General features: G+C 47.7%; 2 protein-coding genes across 2 annotated transcripts; both read left to right on the forward strand.

Moving 5' to 3' along the window:
* Window positions 1-759: 759 nt before the first annotated feature.
* LOC135823999 (glutathione S-transferase 3, mitochondrial-like) lies at window positions 760-3,462 on the forward strand (the record flags this gene model as incomplete). Its single annotated transcript, XM_065336890.1, is given in 3 exon segments — window positions 760-817; window positions 2,073-2,145; window positions 3,167-3,462. Coding segments are annotated over 3 exon segments (232 nt in total), but the record flags the coding sequence as incomplete, so codon positions are not given.
* A 1,701-nt stretch (window positions 3,463-5,163) lies between these two features.
* On the forward strand, window positions 5,164-6,747 carry LOC135824001 (uncharacterized). Its single transcript, XM_065336892.1, has one exon. It carries the CDS (start codon window positions 5,340-5,342, stop codon window positions 6,693-6,695), a length of 1,356 nt encoding a protein of 451 aa, XP_065192964.1. The 5' UTR covers window positions 5,164-5,339; the 3' UTR covers window positions 6,696-6,747.
* The last annotated feature ends 10,341 nt before the right edge of the window (window positions 6,748-17,088 follow it).

Genomic DNA, 17,088 nt, shown 5'->3' on the forward strand with positions numbered 1-17,088 from the left:
GTCCTGGAGGACCACTCTGATCAGGTGACCACCTGTCCTGGAGGACCACTCTGATCCAGGTGACCCACCTGTCCTGGAGGACCACTCTGATCAGGTGACCCACCTGTCCTGGAGGACCACTCTGATCAGGTGACCCACCTGTCCTGGAGGACCACTCTGATCAGGTGACCCACCTGTCCTGGAGGACCACTCTGATCAGGTGACCCACCTGTCTGGAGGACCACTCTGATCAGGTGACCCACCTGTCTTGGAGACACTCTGATCAGGCGACCCACCTGTCCTGGAGGACCACTACAACATGAAACAAAAGGTGTTTTTTCTTCTGCAGTCAAATGACCCTGGATAAGAAGACCACCTGTGCACGGAGGCCACATTTTGAAGGTCCCTGGAGCGATCGGCTTAGACAGATTTCATTGTATGACCAATGGGTGTTATATCCAGTCAAATGACCTGGATAAGAAGACCACCTGTGCACGGGGACCGCATTTTGTAGGTCCCTTGAGCGGTCGTCTTTGCCCGTATCACTGTACAGAAAAACCTGTCCAAGATGACCGCTCAAGGCACCTTGAAAACGTGGTCTCTGTTACCAGGTGGTCTCCTTATCCAGGGTCATTTGACTGGAAATAGCATCCCTTGTTCCTGGTTTCAGTGGTCTTCCAAGACAGGTGGTCGCCTTATCCGAGTGGTCTCCTTGACAGGTTTTACTATAATGGTGGTTTCTGTATGTTGGTTCTCCCGTTCATTGTTGTGTTCTCTCAGTTTGGAAGCATTGCCGCTATTCCTGACGACTGGCTTGATTGCAGGAGTGTACCATCCGGTTAGACTCTCTATTGATCTCCGCTACTGTCTTTGTGCTCGTGTGTGTGTGTGTGTGTGTGTATGTGTGTGTGTGTGTGTGTGTGTGTGTGTGTGTGTGTGTGTGTGGGTAGGTCTGTGTGTGTGTGTGTGTGTGTGTGTGTGTGTGTGTGTGTCTGTGTGTGTGTGTGTGTCTGTGTGTGTGTGTGTGTATGTGTGTGTGTGAATATGTGTATGTGTGTGTGTCTGTCTGTCTGTCTGTGCAGCAACTATATGGACACGTGTATATAACGCCAAAACAAATAATGACCTTGTTTCGGGTCGGCCGACCGGGGCCATCCCCCCCCCCCCCCCCAAATTCTGAAACCTTTTTGGTCCAAATGTATACGAATGGTGCCAAAGCCGGCCATGTTTTGCAAGTGCACTCAACGAGTCATAACTCAGTCAAATCTCAACCAAATTCAACAATCGAAATACCTACGAGGTAGCAGAGATTCTCAGCTGTCGGCTCGAAAAGCTCCGGTGTCGATACAAGCTAATATAACGGAACTGCAAGCACTCGAGCTCTTTGCTTGATTTCTCAGGATGTAGGAGATCAGGAATACACCACATGCTGTACAAGAACAATGAGTACTTGAGTAGGTAACTTTGACATTGAGTGACATTGATCCTTGCCATCATACATGTACAATGTACATGTGTAGGTGCTCTTCTCCATCATAACATAACGGTTGACGAACAAAACGAGTATCCAAAAACAGTTTCATTCCGGCCGACCGAGTCTCCTTTTTGAGGAGTTGCCGACCCGAAAAAGCCTATTTTTCATTTTTGGCCTAATAGACCTTCTTTTGAGCTTTATACCTGTCGTCCTCCGCTCCTGAAGCCACTTCTCTGTCTTTCACTAACTCTCTTTCTTTCTGTTGCGCTCTTTCTCTCTGTCTCTCTGTCTCTCTCTCTCTCTCTCTCTCTCTCTCTATTTCTCTCCCTCTCTCTCTCTTCTCTCCCTCTCTCTCTCTCTCTCTCTCTCTCTCTCTCTCTCTCTCTCTCTCTCTCTCTCTCTCTCTCTCTCTCTCTCTCTCTCTCTCTCTCTCTCTCTCTCTCTCTCTCTCTCTCTCTCTCTCTCTCTCTCTCTCTCTCTCTCTCTCTCTCTCTCTCTCTCTCTCTCTCTCTCTCTCTTCTCTCTCTCTCTCTCTCTCTCTCTCTCTCTCTCTCTCTCTCTCTCCTTTCCTATTTCTCTGTCTCACTTGGCACCTGTGATCATCATCATTGCCATGCAGATAATAGCCTCAGTCTTCAATGTTATCTACCTGCTGGGCCGGCTTATCTACGCTCAAGGCTACTCCACTGGAGGTGAGGCATTATGTTCAGGCATGGTGCATGTCTAGAATAAAGTGGAGGCACACAGAAAATCTGGAAAACTAATCGTTTGAGCATGCCTGTGCTGTTTTTGTTTGTTTTGGTTTTTTGGTTTTTTAACCCTTTAACCCTTTAAGAGCCGCCCCATACTTGAATGCGTCGTAAACGACGCATTCAAATGCAAAACTTCAAAAGATCGTAACTCAGTCCAATCTCGCTCAAATCCATCGATCCGAGGAACACGAAAAAATGCAGATTTTTGAAAATTTCCTGTGGCTCTTAAAGGGTTAAGAGCCACAGGAAAATTTCAAAATTCTGCATTTTTTCGTGTTCCTTGGATCATAGCTTCAGTTCTACTCACTCAATCCTCACAATCTAGGGCTTTCTGGAAAGGTCTCCGCGAGAGGAAGATAATGAGGTCGATCATGATAGCCAGCACACCATCTATCCAGCGTTAGATCGCAGCGACAGTACGAAAAATGCCCCAAATGCGTCCAATTGCGTCCCGCTCCAGATATTTCATTTTACTCGATCGTGAGTTCCAATTTTTTCGCTGTGTACTCTTGACAATATCAACAGTGAAACCCGTGCAAATTCAAGTAAACCAGCGTGACGAAAAGTCTCAAAATTCTCAATACTAAAGTCGCACTGCGCGCTTTTGAAATTGCCGCGATTGCGGCTCAACTTACGAGTGATTTATCTCAGGAACTGTTGCTTGCAGCGCTTTGCGGATTGTTTCTCCCGACAGGTGAGAGTTTTCTTTTCGCCCTGGATATTTCGATCACTGGATTTGAGCGAGATTGGACTGAGATACGATCTTTTGAAGTTTTGCATTTGAATGCGTCGTTTACGACGCATTCAAGTATGGGGCGGCTCTTAAAGGGTTAAAACTTTGGACTGATGCTAGAATGTGACGTCTCGAATTCATCATTACTTTGTCCTGTGTGTTTCTCCGTGTGTTGTGTGTGTGTGTGTGTGTGTGTGTGTGTGTGTGTGTGTGTGTGTGTGTGTACAGATCCGGAGAAGCGTGGCCGCGGCAGCTTCATGTACATTGGTTACCTTGGCAACGTTGGCCTGACGATTTACACAGCGCTGTGTCTTCTGCGTGTAGTGTAGTTGAATAGTTTGTGATGTCAGTTTGGCAAAAGCAGGTCTTTGCCGTATGCTGCATTAAATTGTTATGTGTGTAGGACATTTGTTCCTCGAATCTCTATAATCCACTTCATGTGTTCTATCCCGTTATGCTACATAATTTTTTAACTACACGCTCCCATATACTGTCTCTCTCTCTCTCTCTCTCTCTCTCTCTCTCTCTCTCCTCTCTCTCTCTCTCTCTCTCTCTCCTCTCTCTCTCTCTCTCTCTCCTCTCTCTCTCTCTCCTCTCTCTCTCTCTCTCTCTCTCTCTTCTCTCTCTCTCTCTCTCTCTCTCTCTCTCTCTCTCTCTCTCTCTCTCTTCTCCCCTCCCTCCCTCCCTCCCTCCCTCCCTCCCTCCCTCCCTCCCCCTCTCTCTCTCTCTCTCTCTCTCTCTCTCTCTCTCTCTCTCTCTCTCTCTCTCTCTCTCTCTCTCTCTCTCTCTCTCTCTCTCTCTCTCTCTCTCTCTCTCTCTCTCTCTCTCTCTCTCTCTTTCTCTCTCTCTATCTATCTATCTATCTATCTATCTCCCCCCCCCCACTCCCCTCCCTCCACTCCCTTCTTCTTTCTCTTTCCCTCACACTTCCATTTATCTGGTGCATCCAGAACGTGATGGATACCATCTACATGCAGGTCAAATTGCCGCTGTGCCATCGTCTATGGCTGTGTTTACAGGAGAATTGTCTACCCGGGTTAAAAGTCTGCCGGGTGAGAACAAATGGTGGGTGTTAACACGGAGGTAGTTGACTCGGGTCAATTACTGATACGCGGACGGAAGTTTTCTTCTAGAGTCCTGTATGTTCAGGCGACTGGTTTTAGGTGAAATTTGCGTGTGCAGTGCTGTCCAGTCATGGTGCGAAATACGCACACAAGTACAGTGGTACGATTTCTCGATTTCACCCCCCCCCCAAAAAAAAATCGGAGTGCAATTCGTCACATAAACACAGTTAATCTATGTACATGGCGGGTTCAATTCGACCCGGGTTGAAACGCCTTGTCATCACCCCCATACCTGGTTAATAAAATTATCCCTTGTTGATGTAAACAAAGCCTACAACAATGTTCTTCTCTTTCCTTTACCTTTTCCATCTGGACTCCTCTCTTGCATCTTCCGGATTATCGGTGAGTTTTGGGCCGATGCTGGAAGGATGGGGCTCACCGTCATACCCCTCAGCCACTGGATCGTGATATGCGAACAGGCGTCGCCAACACCTGCGGGATCAACCCGACCAGAAAAGGCTGCCGTCCTTCAAGTGTAGCTACTACTAGCGTCCACCGATTCCTGCGCTCGAGCCACTGCCACTGGGGCTGGGGCTGGGGCTGGGGCTGGGGCTGGGCGACCGACCGGCTGTAGTACAGTAGTACTAGTATTTTCTAGTCGGCAGTCCAGGGTGCAAAACTGTGCTTTTCGTTCGCCACGAAAGGCCAACAAGGTTTGACATGAGTTCAGAGTTTTTTTTGTTTCGGGTTCCAGTGTAAAGGAGATACTGTCAGATAGCACCAGGCCGGCCAGCACTCAGCAGGAGCTCATGACATCCGTCATCACTGCAGTTGGTATTGCCAAAATACTAGTAGGTCTACTACTTACTAGTGGCTGAAAGTACGTGAGGCCATGGCATAGGCTAGGGCCAGTAGGGGCACCCGATCGACCGAGAGCCATAACTACCAGTACTGTACATAATTGTATTCAATTATAATCTGAAGCGCACCACGTGGCGCTCCAAGTGAGCGAGAATTCAAATTTGAACTTTTGAGTAGGTTTGACGCATGCTCAAAATTAAGCGCCTCGAAACTTGTGCATGGATTTGCCCTGAAGAAATTCTCCTCTATCGTGGCGAACGGAATTTTGTTAGGGCTACATTTCGGACTCCGGACTATACTCCCTCGTTCTGTCATCGCAGACAACTAAGCTGGAGTTGCACATTTTTGGGGGTTATCTACTCAGTCGTGTCGTTCCTTGGCTCGTTGAAAAGTTTGACCTGTATTTGTGGGCCGAGAGTGAGTGGCGGATGGGAGAGCTACGGGAGCGAAAGAAAGAAGGCACCAGTCGCTGAAGAATGGTGTTGCGTGAGGGACGTTCTCGACTCGCCTTGGCCATGGTTCTGGTCTTCATGTCCGCTATCGTTCTGTACATCAAGGACAGTATGATCATAACCAGGATTGGATGCATGTATTCCTTACATTGGAGGGTGAACCGAAGCACAATCGGTGTGGGCAGTAGATCTATGGCCAGCAGGCGGATCGTCAGGACAGGATCTGTATCAGGGTCCAGAGTGAAACTGATCCCGGTGAACAGTACCGTGGCGAGCAGCATGCCAAGCGAAGCCAGCGCCACGCCAGGGCGAAGCAGCACTGGGGTAACCAAACCACCGAGAACAATGCCAGTGACCGCCAATACGCACAATACAGTCAGCTGGATCACTACCGCAACCAAGAGAGATCCTGCTGCAGCCCAGTCCATGGTGAAAAGCGTTGAGTTGCGCGGACTGATTCCGTTCGATTGCACCCAGCCCACATCCTGGATACAGCAGTGTGGTAAGTCCTGTACGCGTGGCGCTGCGCCCATACCACGCCTGGTACATTTCGTGCAGATCGGAGACACGCTGGGGTTCACGCAATGGCTGTCCGTCATGTCCGCAGTGCGATTCCTGCGACCTCAGCGTGTCATCCTGCACCACATCGACAACCTGACTACATGCTGGGCAAGACGTATTCGCAGTCATCCGCTGGTACAATTCAATAAAGCAAGAAGGTCAGATTTTCCTAGCAGGCTGAACAACAGGCCCGTGACCTTTCTAGCTCATCTGGCAGATTTTATGCGTGCGTCCGCGCTGTGGCAGTATGGCGGTATATATATGGATTCCGATATGATCATCACCAAGTCGTTTGATGATCTCATGGTCAACGAGGCAGTGTTTGCTGAAGAAATCCGTGGAAACATTTGCAACGCACTCATGCTGTCGAGGAAAGCGTCCTGCTGCATCTGCCAGTTTAGCAAGAAAATGTGTCGAGACTTCGATGGTTCTTGGTCACATCACTCTGTGTTAGCCCTAACTGCTCTGCTGAAGAAGGGCAGGGCACGTGACCGGTACTCGTCTGACGCGGTGCGAATTCTGCCGCACGAGACCGGATTCTTTCCCTACAGCTGGGAACCGGGCGACATGGCGTTGCTCTTCAAACGCAACGCCACAGCATCCCAGTTCACTCCCGGAAAGGTGTACGCCCTACACCTGTACAATCACGCTTTGAAGGAGAGCGGATTTGCAAACGCCACTACCTTCTCGGCCATAGCCGCGGAGCACACACCATATGCGCTATCCAGTAGGAACGTAATACCGTCGTCGTTCACCTTGCGGCATATGGATGAAAAACAGTGCCTGCCTGTGCCTCTAGTCAAGCCGGCCGTCAGTTAGATTTTGGAAATTTCCAAAAAGGCCGTGTTGTTGTTGTTGTTGTTGTTGTTGTTGTTGTTGTTGCTGTTGCTGCTGCTGCTGCTGCTGCTGCTGCTGCTGCTGCTGCTGCTGGTGCTGTTGCTGTTGCTGTTGCTGTTGCTGTTGCTGTTGCTGTTGCTGTTGCTGTTGCTGTTGCTGTTGCTGTTGCTGTTGCTGTTGCGGTTGCTGTTGCTGTTGCTGTTGCTGTTGCTGTTGCTGTTGCTGTTGCTGTTGCTGTTGCTGTTGCTGTTGCTGTTGCTGTTGCTGTTGCTGTTGCTGTTGCTGTTGTTGTTGTTGTTGTTGTTGTTGTTGTTGTTGTTGTTGTTGTTGTTGTTGTTGTTGTTGTTGTTGTTGTTGTTGTTGTTGAACTCTTATTGAAAGACGCATCGCACTGCCTTTGGAGATTCTTCTATAAAGGTAAAACCTTCAAACTTTTATTGACCGGTTGCTTTCTTGCACAAGTAATTACGCTACACTGCGGACTTGCGCCAGACACCCCTTCTGCTACCACCTTCTGCAACTAGCGTTACTCCTAGAGGTCGCTGACGACTACATGGTAGCTGCTTACCTTGCAATAGGCACAGGATTGTGAATAGGCACTCGATTGTGCAGCACCGGACTACAAGACTACTGAGGTCGTTCCCCTACACCCTGATTTGCACTGCGGCATGGAACGACATTCCGGAGCAAGTCCTCCCCCAGCTTCCTGCAACGACGGAATGCAGTACTTTAAATTGCGCATACCATAATGTCCCGTAAAACGCTGTGCCTAGTCCTATAAACGCCGATGTCAGTGCTAGGCTTCTGTTCCAGTCAAGCTCCTATTCGTACCACTTATCTCTATGTATGTCAATGCGAAATCAGGCTTAAACGTTATGTGGTGACAGTCTGTCTCTAAAAAAAGTCTGGCTTGTATTCAAAACAGGCTAATAAGACACACGGCTTTTATACTGGACACTACACTACTAATATCAGCATCGGATGCGCCAGGATTGGCTGAGGGCGAAGTCGTTTCATGGCTAATTTTCACGTTGCTCCATTCTCTAGTCCTACCCTGATCAGTGCATGCCGAGTGTACACGCCACTGAACTCTACTTTTCTCCATAGCGTTACGGAAATGCCTCTCTATAGAATATCCGTGTTTGTCTGTATTTTCCCAATTTTCGTGCTTTTCGGCTGGCCCCTTTCTCGCCAATGTTTGCAATCAGTTCTGCCTGGCAGCCCCTATTCAGTTTTTCTATCTGCCACCCCCAAAAAAGGAATGCCACTATTGTAGTGTAGATTTTTGAACTTTTTGAAATATTTAGGCACTCGAATGGGAAGTCGGCCCTTTCTGACATTGCCCTACGTTTCATGCTGTCGCACTTGTGTCTGGCCAAGCCGCTGCTGGACTTGAAACCGCGGTGAAAGGTGCTGCACTGCGTAGTGACTGGGTTAAAGGGTGGCGTCAAGGTTGCGGAGGTCCTCGGTGTTGGGAGCAGGTCCGTGATCGCACCAATGGGTACTACAATTGGTAGATGACTTAATAATAGCCGTCTGGCATGGTACAATAACCGTTTTTTCTTTTTTCTTTTTCATTTATTTTTAATGGCTTTCTTTTCTACCTCGAATGGTTTACAATCTGTATCGCAATTATTTGTGGGTTCAGCAATAAAGGATGTGTGACTGCACCAATGGGTAGCCAATCCACCGGGACTGCTGCACAAACGTTGGCAGAGACGACACTGGCAAGCGCCAGCCTGGCTACACACCGGTTTCTGCCGTTCCCCCCAAGCATTTGTGACGTTTCTCATGTGATGGGCGAGAGATTGAGAAGTACCTATCACATACATGTACTTGGAAGTGGACATTGGGGGTGAAGGCTCGGGTAGGCATATGTGGATAATACCGGCAGAAAAATTGGCAGAATACCGTACTTTTTCTGGTAAGTTTCATGCATGTTTGGTATGTGGATAAAGAAATGGAGCAGAATTCGAGGAATTGCCCGCCATAAGGTTTGTAATGGTTCTGCCATTTTCACTGCTTTTCGAGCAGAATCTGCCACCTTTTCGAGCATTATCCCCACACCTTAGGCTCGGGTTCGGAACAACGGTACATGCGGCACCAGTCAGGGCGAGAATCTGAAAGATCGTATCATCCCTCCACAGCATTCAGGGTCATTCAGATCTGCACTAGCGCAGTCTTTCCAGCGTTTGCGTGGATCGCCAGGTGGACGGCGGGATGGGAGCAGACTAATTTGGACGGCAAGTGGGCGCTTGTCGCCACACATTACCTCCAGCTGAACTACACACACACACATACATGAACACACACATCCGAGAGCCTCGCAGGCAGGTGATGCACCACCGAAGCAAACAAAATGAAAGGCGGCATCGAAACTGGCTCACGACAACAGAATATGCTAAATCAGCATTCTTCTCCATAATCTGGCACACCAAGGCCTTAGAAAGATGGAGCATTCCTTGCCGAGCATGCCATTGCTTGTGAACACCAGAGGCGTGAAAGACCCACGGTCGATCTGATTGATCCGCTCACTGTAGCTTTGATGCTTCTGCCTCTCATTATTCTGGAGCTATTTGGTGATTTGCTGGCGCGACAGCAGTTCCGACCTTGGGTGTGTAACCCGGATATCGAAAAAGGCATCCCGCTGCCGCGTCCAAAAGCCACCAACCCTGATGTCCAGCCTGGCCTCCTCAGCGCGATTGGCTGTCTTGCCTGCCAGCTGCTCCCCAGCGAAAGGCAGCAGTAGTGGCTCGATCTCCATACACTAGCGCCAAACCTGGTGCAGGTGGCGCCATGTTGAAAACAACCCATGCAACTGATGGTGAGAATTTGGACAGTAAATACTAATGTGTTTTGCTCGTGTCTGCATTTCGATATCAACTGCGACCTTTTGTTGATGTTGACCGTTTTGTCTGCTTCCAGTATCTCCAATTTCTCAGCCAGGCGTAGGAGACACCGCTTACTCGCGTTCGAGGAGGCCGGGCGGGGCCTTGGTGACAACGGCCCACTCGACAGAGTGCGGAGTGTTCTTCCGCTTGAACGTGGCCACAGACATCGCACACAAATTCCTCCGACTCATCGAGACCCACTTCCTTCACGGCTGCCGATTGCGTTAGATGTTCAACTGCAACACCGTCAAGGTTAGTTATTCTTGTATGCCGAACATGTCCGAAATAGTCATATCCGACAATAACCATGTTCAAAGGAAGAGGCAAACAAAGGACAAGAGAGAGCGAGAGAGAGAGAGAGAAAGAGAGAGCGAGAGAGAGAGAGAGAGATAGATAGAGAGAGATAGATAGATAGATTTTATGCGCAGATGGAGAAAACGCGCAGAATTTTTGTAATGAGATGAAAAGCAGAAATAATAAGAAATAATAAGACAAGATGAGAGAGAGAGAGAGAAAGAGAGAGAGAGAGAGAGAGAGAGAGAGAGAGAGAGAGACAGAGACACAGAGAGAGAGAGAGAGAGAGACAGAGAGAGAGAGACAGAGAGAGAGAGAGAGAGACAGAGAGAGAGAGAGAGAGAGAGAGAGAGAGAGACAGAGAGAGAGAGAGAGACAGAGAGAGAGAGAGAGAGAGAGAGAGAGAGAGTCAGTGCCGAGGGTCCTCAACGTCTGTCTCACCGTCCAGGAGCGACACTGACTCACGCTGCTATCTGGTGTTCACGAGGTGTTTGTCGCGCTGGAAGCGGAGCGTCTCTGTAAGTTTGTATCCCTGGTGAGGTTTGTGCCTGGACAGCACTATATAAGTGGTGCTCTTCAGGTACAATCTTCCTCAGCCTACTCAAGCTCAACTGATGAGGGGTGAATTCCCCGAAACACTGTGTATTGAGCAGGGAGTGGTGCTTTCTTACAGGTTTGCCGAGTCGAAGGTTCGATGGACTTCTCGTGTGCTCTGGATGGCAGTCGTGAGTCAGTCAAGTGTCAAGTAAAGTCGGCGGAATAGCGCGAGCTCCGGTGTGGGGAGCAAACCTTTCTGACAAATCATCGCCGAAGTCGCAACCACTACTTCGTACTGTTGTGCCCAGCGCGGGCTTGCGACTAGTTGGTTTGGAGGTGACAGCGTTGCGAATGACCGAGGGTCCTCAACGTCTGTCTCACCGTCCAGGAGCGACACTGACTCACGCTGCTATCTGGTGTTCACGAGGTGTTTGTCGCGCTGGAAGCGGAGCGTCTCTGTAAGTTTGTATCCCTGGTGAGGTTTGTGCCTGGACAGCACTATAAGTGGTGCTCTTCAGGCACAATCTTCCTCAGCCTACTCAAGCTCAACTGATGAGGGTGAATTCCCCGAAACACTGTGTATTGAGCAGGGAGTGGTGCTTTCTTACAGGTTTGCCGAGTCGAAGGTTCGATGGACTTCTCGTGTGCTCTGGATGGCAGTCGTGAGTCAGTCAAGTGTCAAGTAAAGTCGGCGGAATAGCGCGAGCTCCGGTGTGGGGAGCAAACCTTTCTGACAAATCATCGCCGAAGTCGCAACCACTACTTCGTATTATTATTATTATTATTATTTTGGACGGATTGGGAGAACTTCAAATTCAATGGATCAGTTGGGGAAGTGAACTGCCTGAAAAGAGAAAAAATCGCCAGACCCACCAGGACTCGAACCCGGGACCCTGCTTGTCATGAGCAAAGCTCTAACCACTGAGCTATGGGACCGGGCTGAACCTAGAAGGCTGAGTGAAAATCTTGTCAGCGCCTTCTAGGTTCAGCCCGGTCCCATTGCTCAGTGGTTAGAGCTTTGCTCATGACAAGCAAGGTCCCGGGTTCGAGTCCTGGTGGGTCTGGCGATTTTTTCTCTTTTCAGGCAGTTCACTTCCCCAACTGATCCATTGAATTATTATTATTATTATTATTACACAAAGGCACACAATGAAAACCTTGGCAAATTTATTCATTGTGTGCCTTTGTGTACGCCGCTCTGCCTGAATCAGGCATTGAGCACTCTTGCGGAACCAAAGCATATTGCCTCTGTGTATTATTATTATTATTCTGCTGGGATGACGACTACACCATAGCTCAGTGGTTAGAGCATCGCTGGCTACAAGCGAGGGTCCCTGGTTCGAGTCCTGGTGGTGACAGTCAATTTTTTCTTCAGACTTTTCCCGTTTGTCTCTTTCCCTCAAACCAGTTAATATTTTATGACTTGGGGCTCCCCGCGTGCTAGTTTGTACGTGAAGTGTGTGGGTTACAGTGAGGGCTGCGTCCCACCCGCCTGTGTGGATTCACAGGAAGTGTGAGTTACGAAGTCTGAAGAAAATGTTGAACGGCCTCTGCTGGGATGACGACTACACCATAGCTCAGTGGTTAGAGCATCGCTGGCTACAAGCGAGGGTCCCTGGTTCGAGTCCAGGTGGTGACAGTCAATTTTTTCTTCAGACTTTTCCCGTTTGTCTCTTTCCCTCAAACCAGTTAATATTTTATGACTTGGGGCTCCCCGCGTGCTAGTTTGTACGTGAAGTGTGTGGGTTACAGTGAGGGCTGCGTCCCACCCGCCTGTGTGGATTCACAGGAAGTGTGAGTTACGAAGTCTGAAGAAAATGTTGAACGGCCTCTGCTGGGATGACGACTACACCATAGCTCAGTGGTTAGAGCATCGCTGGCTACAAGCGAGGGTCCCTGGTTCGAGTCCTGGTGGTGACAGTCAATTTTTTCTTTAGACTTTTCCTGTTTGTCTCTTTCCTTCAAACCAGTTAATATTTTTTCTCCTTTATTCACTTCTTTCGAAGGCGATAAGCCAGACCCACCGGGAAATATTTCCATGGGTGGGACAGCAAAAAGAAAGTGAAAAAAACAAAAACAAAAATAAATAAATAAATAAAACCTAAAAACCAAAGGGACAAGAACTAGTTGAAGGAAGAGGAAGAAAGGAAAGAAACTCAATCCGAACTCCAACATCAAAACAATAATAAAGAATTTGCAGCGACAGGCAAAATACATCAACCAATGAAGGGAGTAGTAACAAAGGAAATATCAGTCTTTATCAGTCGTTATTCAAGTCTCTTAGCTATTGAACATGCAAACGCAGCAGAGGTGCATCTACATGTTAAGGATAGTTCTCAGTATTTTAATCGAACCTTGAATAGCCTCCTGTTGCACAATAGCCAGGTCTCCTCCCTGCACAGTCCGAAGGCATTGAGGAGTCTCCCCCACCAAGCCTCCCAGGGCACCGACAACCACAGGGACCACGTCAACCTGGTTGAGGGACCAAATCCTCGAAATCTCCCGCTTCAAATCATAATATTTCGAGCGCTTTTCAGCCATTTTCTTATTGATGTTGTTCTCACCAGGAACGCTGATGTCTATAATGTAGGCGATGCGCTCCTTGTCATCAACAAGCTCTGTTGATTATTATTATTATTATTATTATTATTATTATTATTTCAATATGGCAATAAGTAGGACGAGCTGAAGCGACATGTGGACTACTTTATTAACAATGTGCAGCCCTCGGGTGTGCCTCAGTCTGTGCCTCTGGGTGCTTTGCATGGGGCTGTGCCTCGACTGGTGACAGCACCTCTGCCTCCCCCTGACCCTCCTCCTTCGAGGTCTGTGTTAGTGGGGAGCACCCGCGGCGATCGATTTGTCCCACCGGAACCAGAGCTGGATTCAACAGAAGGACCAACAACCATGGCTGCAACAACAACACCAGCTTCACATCCAACAACAACACCAGGTTCACATCCAACAACAACAACAACTAATCCACAAAACAAAGCAGCAAATGACAGACCACGGAGATCTACAGCAGATTACAACCGGACCTATGAATTCACGGTAAAAATACAAAGGAAACAATCGGAAAGGACGACGACTGCCGTGAAGGCAACGGCATTCACGGTTGGCGTGGGTGGTGAAGGTGAGACGCAGGACGATGCACGTGAGGAGGAGAGTCAAACCGCGGTGGATGACGGAGCAGTTTCTGATTCGGACAGTGAGGGAGAAGGTGAGCTGAGTGAGGGTGAGAGTGAGTGTGAGGGTGTGCGCGTGAGTCGAGATTGTGTGCGTCCGTCTCGTAATAACAAGTCTTCAGTATACAATCATTTGGTTTCTAGTACTGACTGTTGTCGTACTTATTCTGATTCCTGTTTTTCTGTTTTGTGCCGTGCTCGTCATGGTTATCTTTTGCAGTTACAAGTTTTGGAAGCTGTTTGTCAGCGCATTCATAAGCCGAACTTGTGTGTCCAGAAAGATAGTGTTATTACCCTAAAATTGTTCAAATAATGTTCTGTTGTGTAGTGTGGCAACGTTGTTGCCACTTGTGCCTAAATGTGTTTTGTCACCTTCTTGTTTATTAGTGTTATTATTATCATTCGTTCTCACTTTTTTGTTTTTGTTGCTGATACACACTTGTCACGCTTAGTTCTTACTTGTATACCCTTGTTTTCTGCACACTTTTGTGAGAAATCGCACCTCGATATTCCAGTGCTGTCATTGTATCGTGTCACCCTACCTTGATTGCTATATTATTTCCTTTGTTTTCATTTTGTTCTTTAGTACAACGGTGATTCCTGAAGAGTGTTGTACGAAAACTTGTTCGAATCATCTTTTTTTTCCATCGCCCTTTTTCTTCTTACATGTATTTTTCCTTACCCTTTAGGTTGTTTCTTGCATCGTCTCCATCACTTACATTGTTAATAAAGTAGTCCACATGTCGCTTCAGCTCGTCCTACTTATTGCCATATTGAAATTATTGTCTCCTCGTCGAATTTTTAAATTATTATTATTATTATGAAATGACCCAAAGGCAATGTGCCCATCGAGGGGTTCATTTGATTGAAAGAACAGTAGATGTAGATGTATGTACAAAGAGAAGTGTATGGAAGCAGACAAAAGGGTCAGCATCAACAAACGGTCGGAGTTGGTATCGAAATGCAGACTAAAGAACTAGTATTACCTGTCCAAATTCTCACCATCCGTTACAAGAGTTGTTTTGCAACATGGCGCCACATGTACCAATTTTGGCGGTAGAACAGCGTTCGTGCACTTACATGTACATAATTATACTGTACATGATGACGTACCTACATGTTTTTGTTTTGTTTTTTGTTTTTTTTGTTTTTTTCGTCTATTTGAATTCGGATAGCTCAACAGTACAGAAGTACAACTACAAAGAGTACCGAATAGAAGGCCCCGAGAACGGGAAACCAAAAACAAAACAAAAACAGCAACATCAATTTACTGATTATGCACATTGCTTGAAAGCAAATCACAACAATGATTAAGAGCTAAGCTGTCTTTTAGCCAAATAGCCAATTTGACGCGGAAATCTGCGATAGTAGTGCAGGACTTCAGGTCGTCTGGTAAATAATTCCAAACAAGAGCCGATTAACTTGAAAAGGACAGAAAGCCAGACATAGATCTATAGCGATTGATACTCATGTTATGAGTTGTTGAGTCGCGAGTAGTTCGGGTAGACGTACAGATGGGAACGAGGGACTGCAAGTAAACAGCCGGCTTAGTACAGTAACAGTGGAAAACGAATACAAGGAACAAAAATGCTGATCGATATTGGAAAGAGGAAACATTGAGGTGGTGAAGAAATGGCGTGATATTAGCTTGGGGTGATGCGCCACAAGCAACTCGTACAGCGCGCCGGTGGAGCGAGGCTAGCTTGTTTCTATTTTTAACGGATATACACGAAAGGTATGCGGGGAGAGCATATTCTAGATCAGGCTGAATAACACCGACAACGAAAGTACGGCGGGCAAACAGGTTCATCTGGCGGAAAGATCGGCGCAGTCCACCGATCTTCCGTGAGGCTTTCCGGACGACATTGCTAATGTGTTGGTCAAAGGGCAGCTTATTGTCAACAACGACTCCTAGGCATCTGGTGCTTTCCACTTCCCCTAGCGTAACATCTGACAAGGTGATTTGCAGTTGTTGCCTTTGTTGTGGTTGCTGACTCCCTGTGGCACGTTTGGGATAGATTTGCATGACAACGGTTTTGTCGGTATTTATCTGCATGCCAAGGGAGCCAAGGTGGTTGTTTAGTGTCTCCAGTGCCGATGACAACTTGGCTTCGGAACGCGCCTTCGACGGATCACAGACACTAGAGTAAACTGCTTGTCATCTGCAAACATCAGTAATTTTGAACCCGCTGTCTCCGCAAGCCGGGGAAGGTCCCTCAGGTAGACATTAAAAAGGGTAGGGCCTACAATACTTCCCTGAGGAACTCCTCGAGACACTGCAAGACTTGAAGACTGGCTGGCTTGCGTGACGACACGCTGAGATCTCCCGGCGAGGTACGACGCAAACCAACGCAGGGCGCTTGTTGCATGAACACCCATGGCCATGCCATGGAGCGCAACGTGTACAAGTAGAGTAGAGCCACGCTCTACTCTACTTGACCAGGTACATGTGGCTACAACGAACGTAGCCTTAGCTAAGGCCTAGGGCGCGTTCGAATTGTCACTCTTTGACTTTTCGAGGAGTTTCGTTTTTCTGAAGAGGTGGCTATCATCAACAGTTACTGTTCGAACAGGTTTTTTTTAAAAGAGATTAGTTGAAGTGTCCCATTAGAACGGGTTCAATCATTAAAATATTTTTAGAGTTTTCAGTGAAATTGTCATGGCGATGATGACGTCCGATCCGATCGACCATCTCCACGTACTGCGTAAAGTAGCTATTCCAAACTCCTCGGAACTAATCCACCTCTCCCATCGGATAGGCATTGGCGGATAATGCTCGAAAAGGTGGCAGATTCTGCTCCAAAAGCAGTAAAATTGGCAGAACCATACAAACCTTATGGCGGGCAATTCCTCGAATAATCGAATTCTGCTCCATTTCTTTATCTACATACCAAACATGCATGAAACGTACCAGAAAAAGTACCGAATTCTGCCAATTTTTCTGCCAGCATTATCCGCTAGTAGGGACCGGCGGATTCTGCTCGAAAAGGTGGCAGATTCTGCTCGAAAAGCAGTGAAATCGGCAGAACCCTACAAACCTTATAGCGGGCAATTCCTCGAATTCTGCTCCATCTCTTTATCCACATACCAAACATGCATGAAACTTACCAAAAAGTACCGAATTCTGCCAATTTTTCTGCCGGCAGAATCCGCCGGACCCTATTATCCGCGAAGGCCTACCATCGAATGAGGTTGTGGAGTTTTGAGGAGTTTCGTATTCCTGAAGAGGCCAATATAGCATCTGCAGCCAGAGGATATCTTGCCGCTAAATTAGGGAGGAAGCCAGATTGGATGACTCCAAAAAAAATCTTAACCAGCGTGCAGGCTGGGAAGCTGTAAAATGGCGATTACAGATCCTTTCATTATGCTATTTTCACCACATTGTCTACACCTTTCCTTCTGTTCTCTTTGATTTCAAATTTCGATTTTCATCATCCTCCCGACACCCTAAGTCTCTTGTCCTTC

The sequence above is a fragment of the Sycon ciliatum genome, chromosome 8 (genome assembly GCF_964019385.1).
Source record: "Sycon ciliatum chromosome 8, ocSycCili1.1, whole genome shotgun sequence".
NCBI lineage: Eukaryota > Metazoa > Porifera > Calcarea > Leucosolenida > Sycettidae > Sycon > Sycon ciliatum.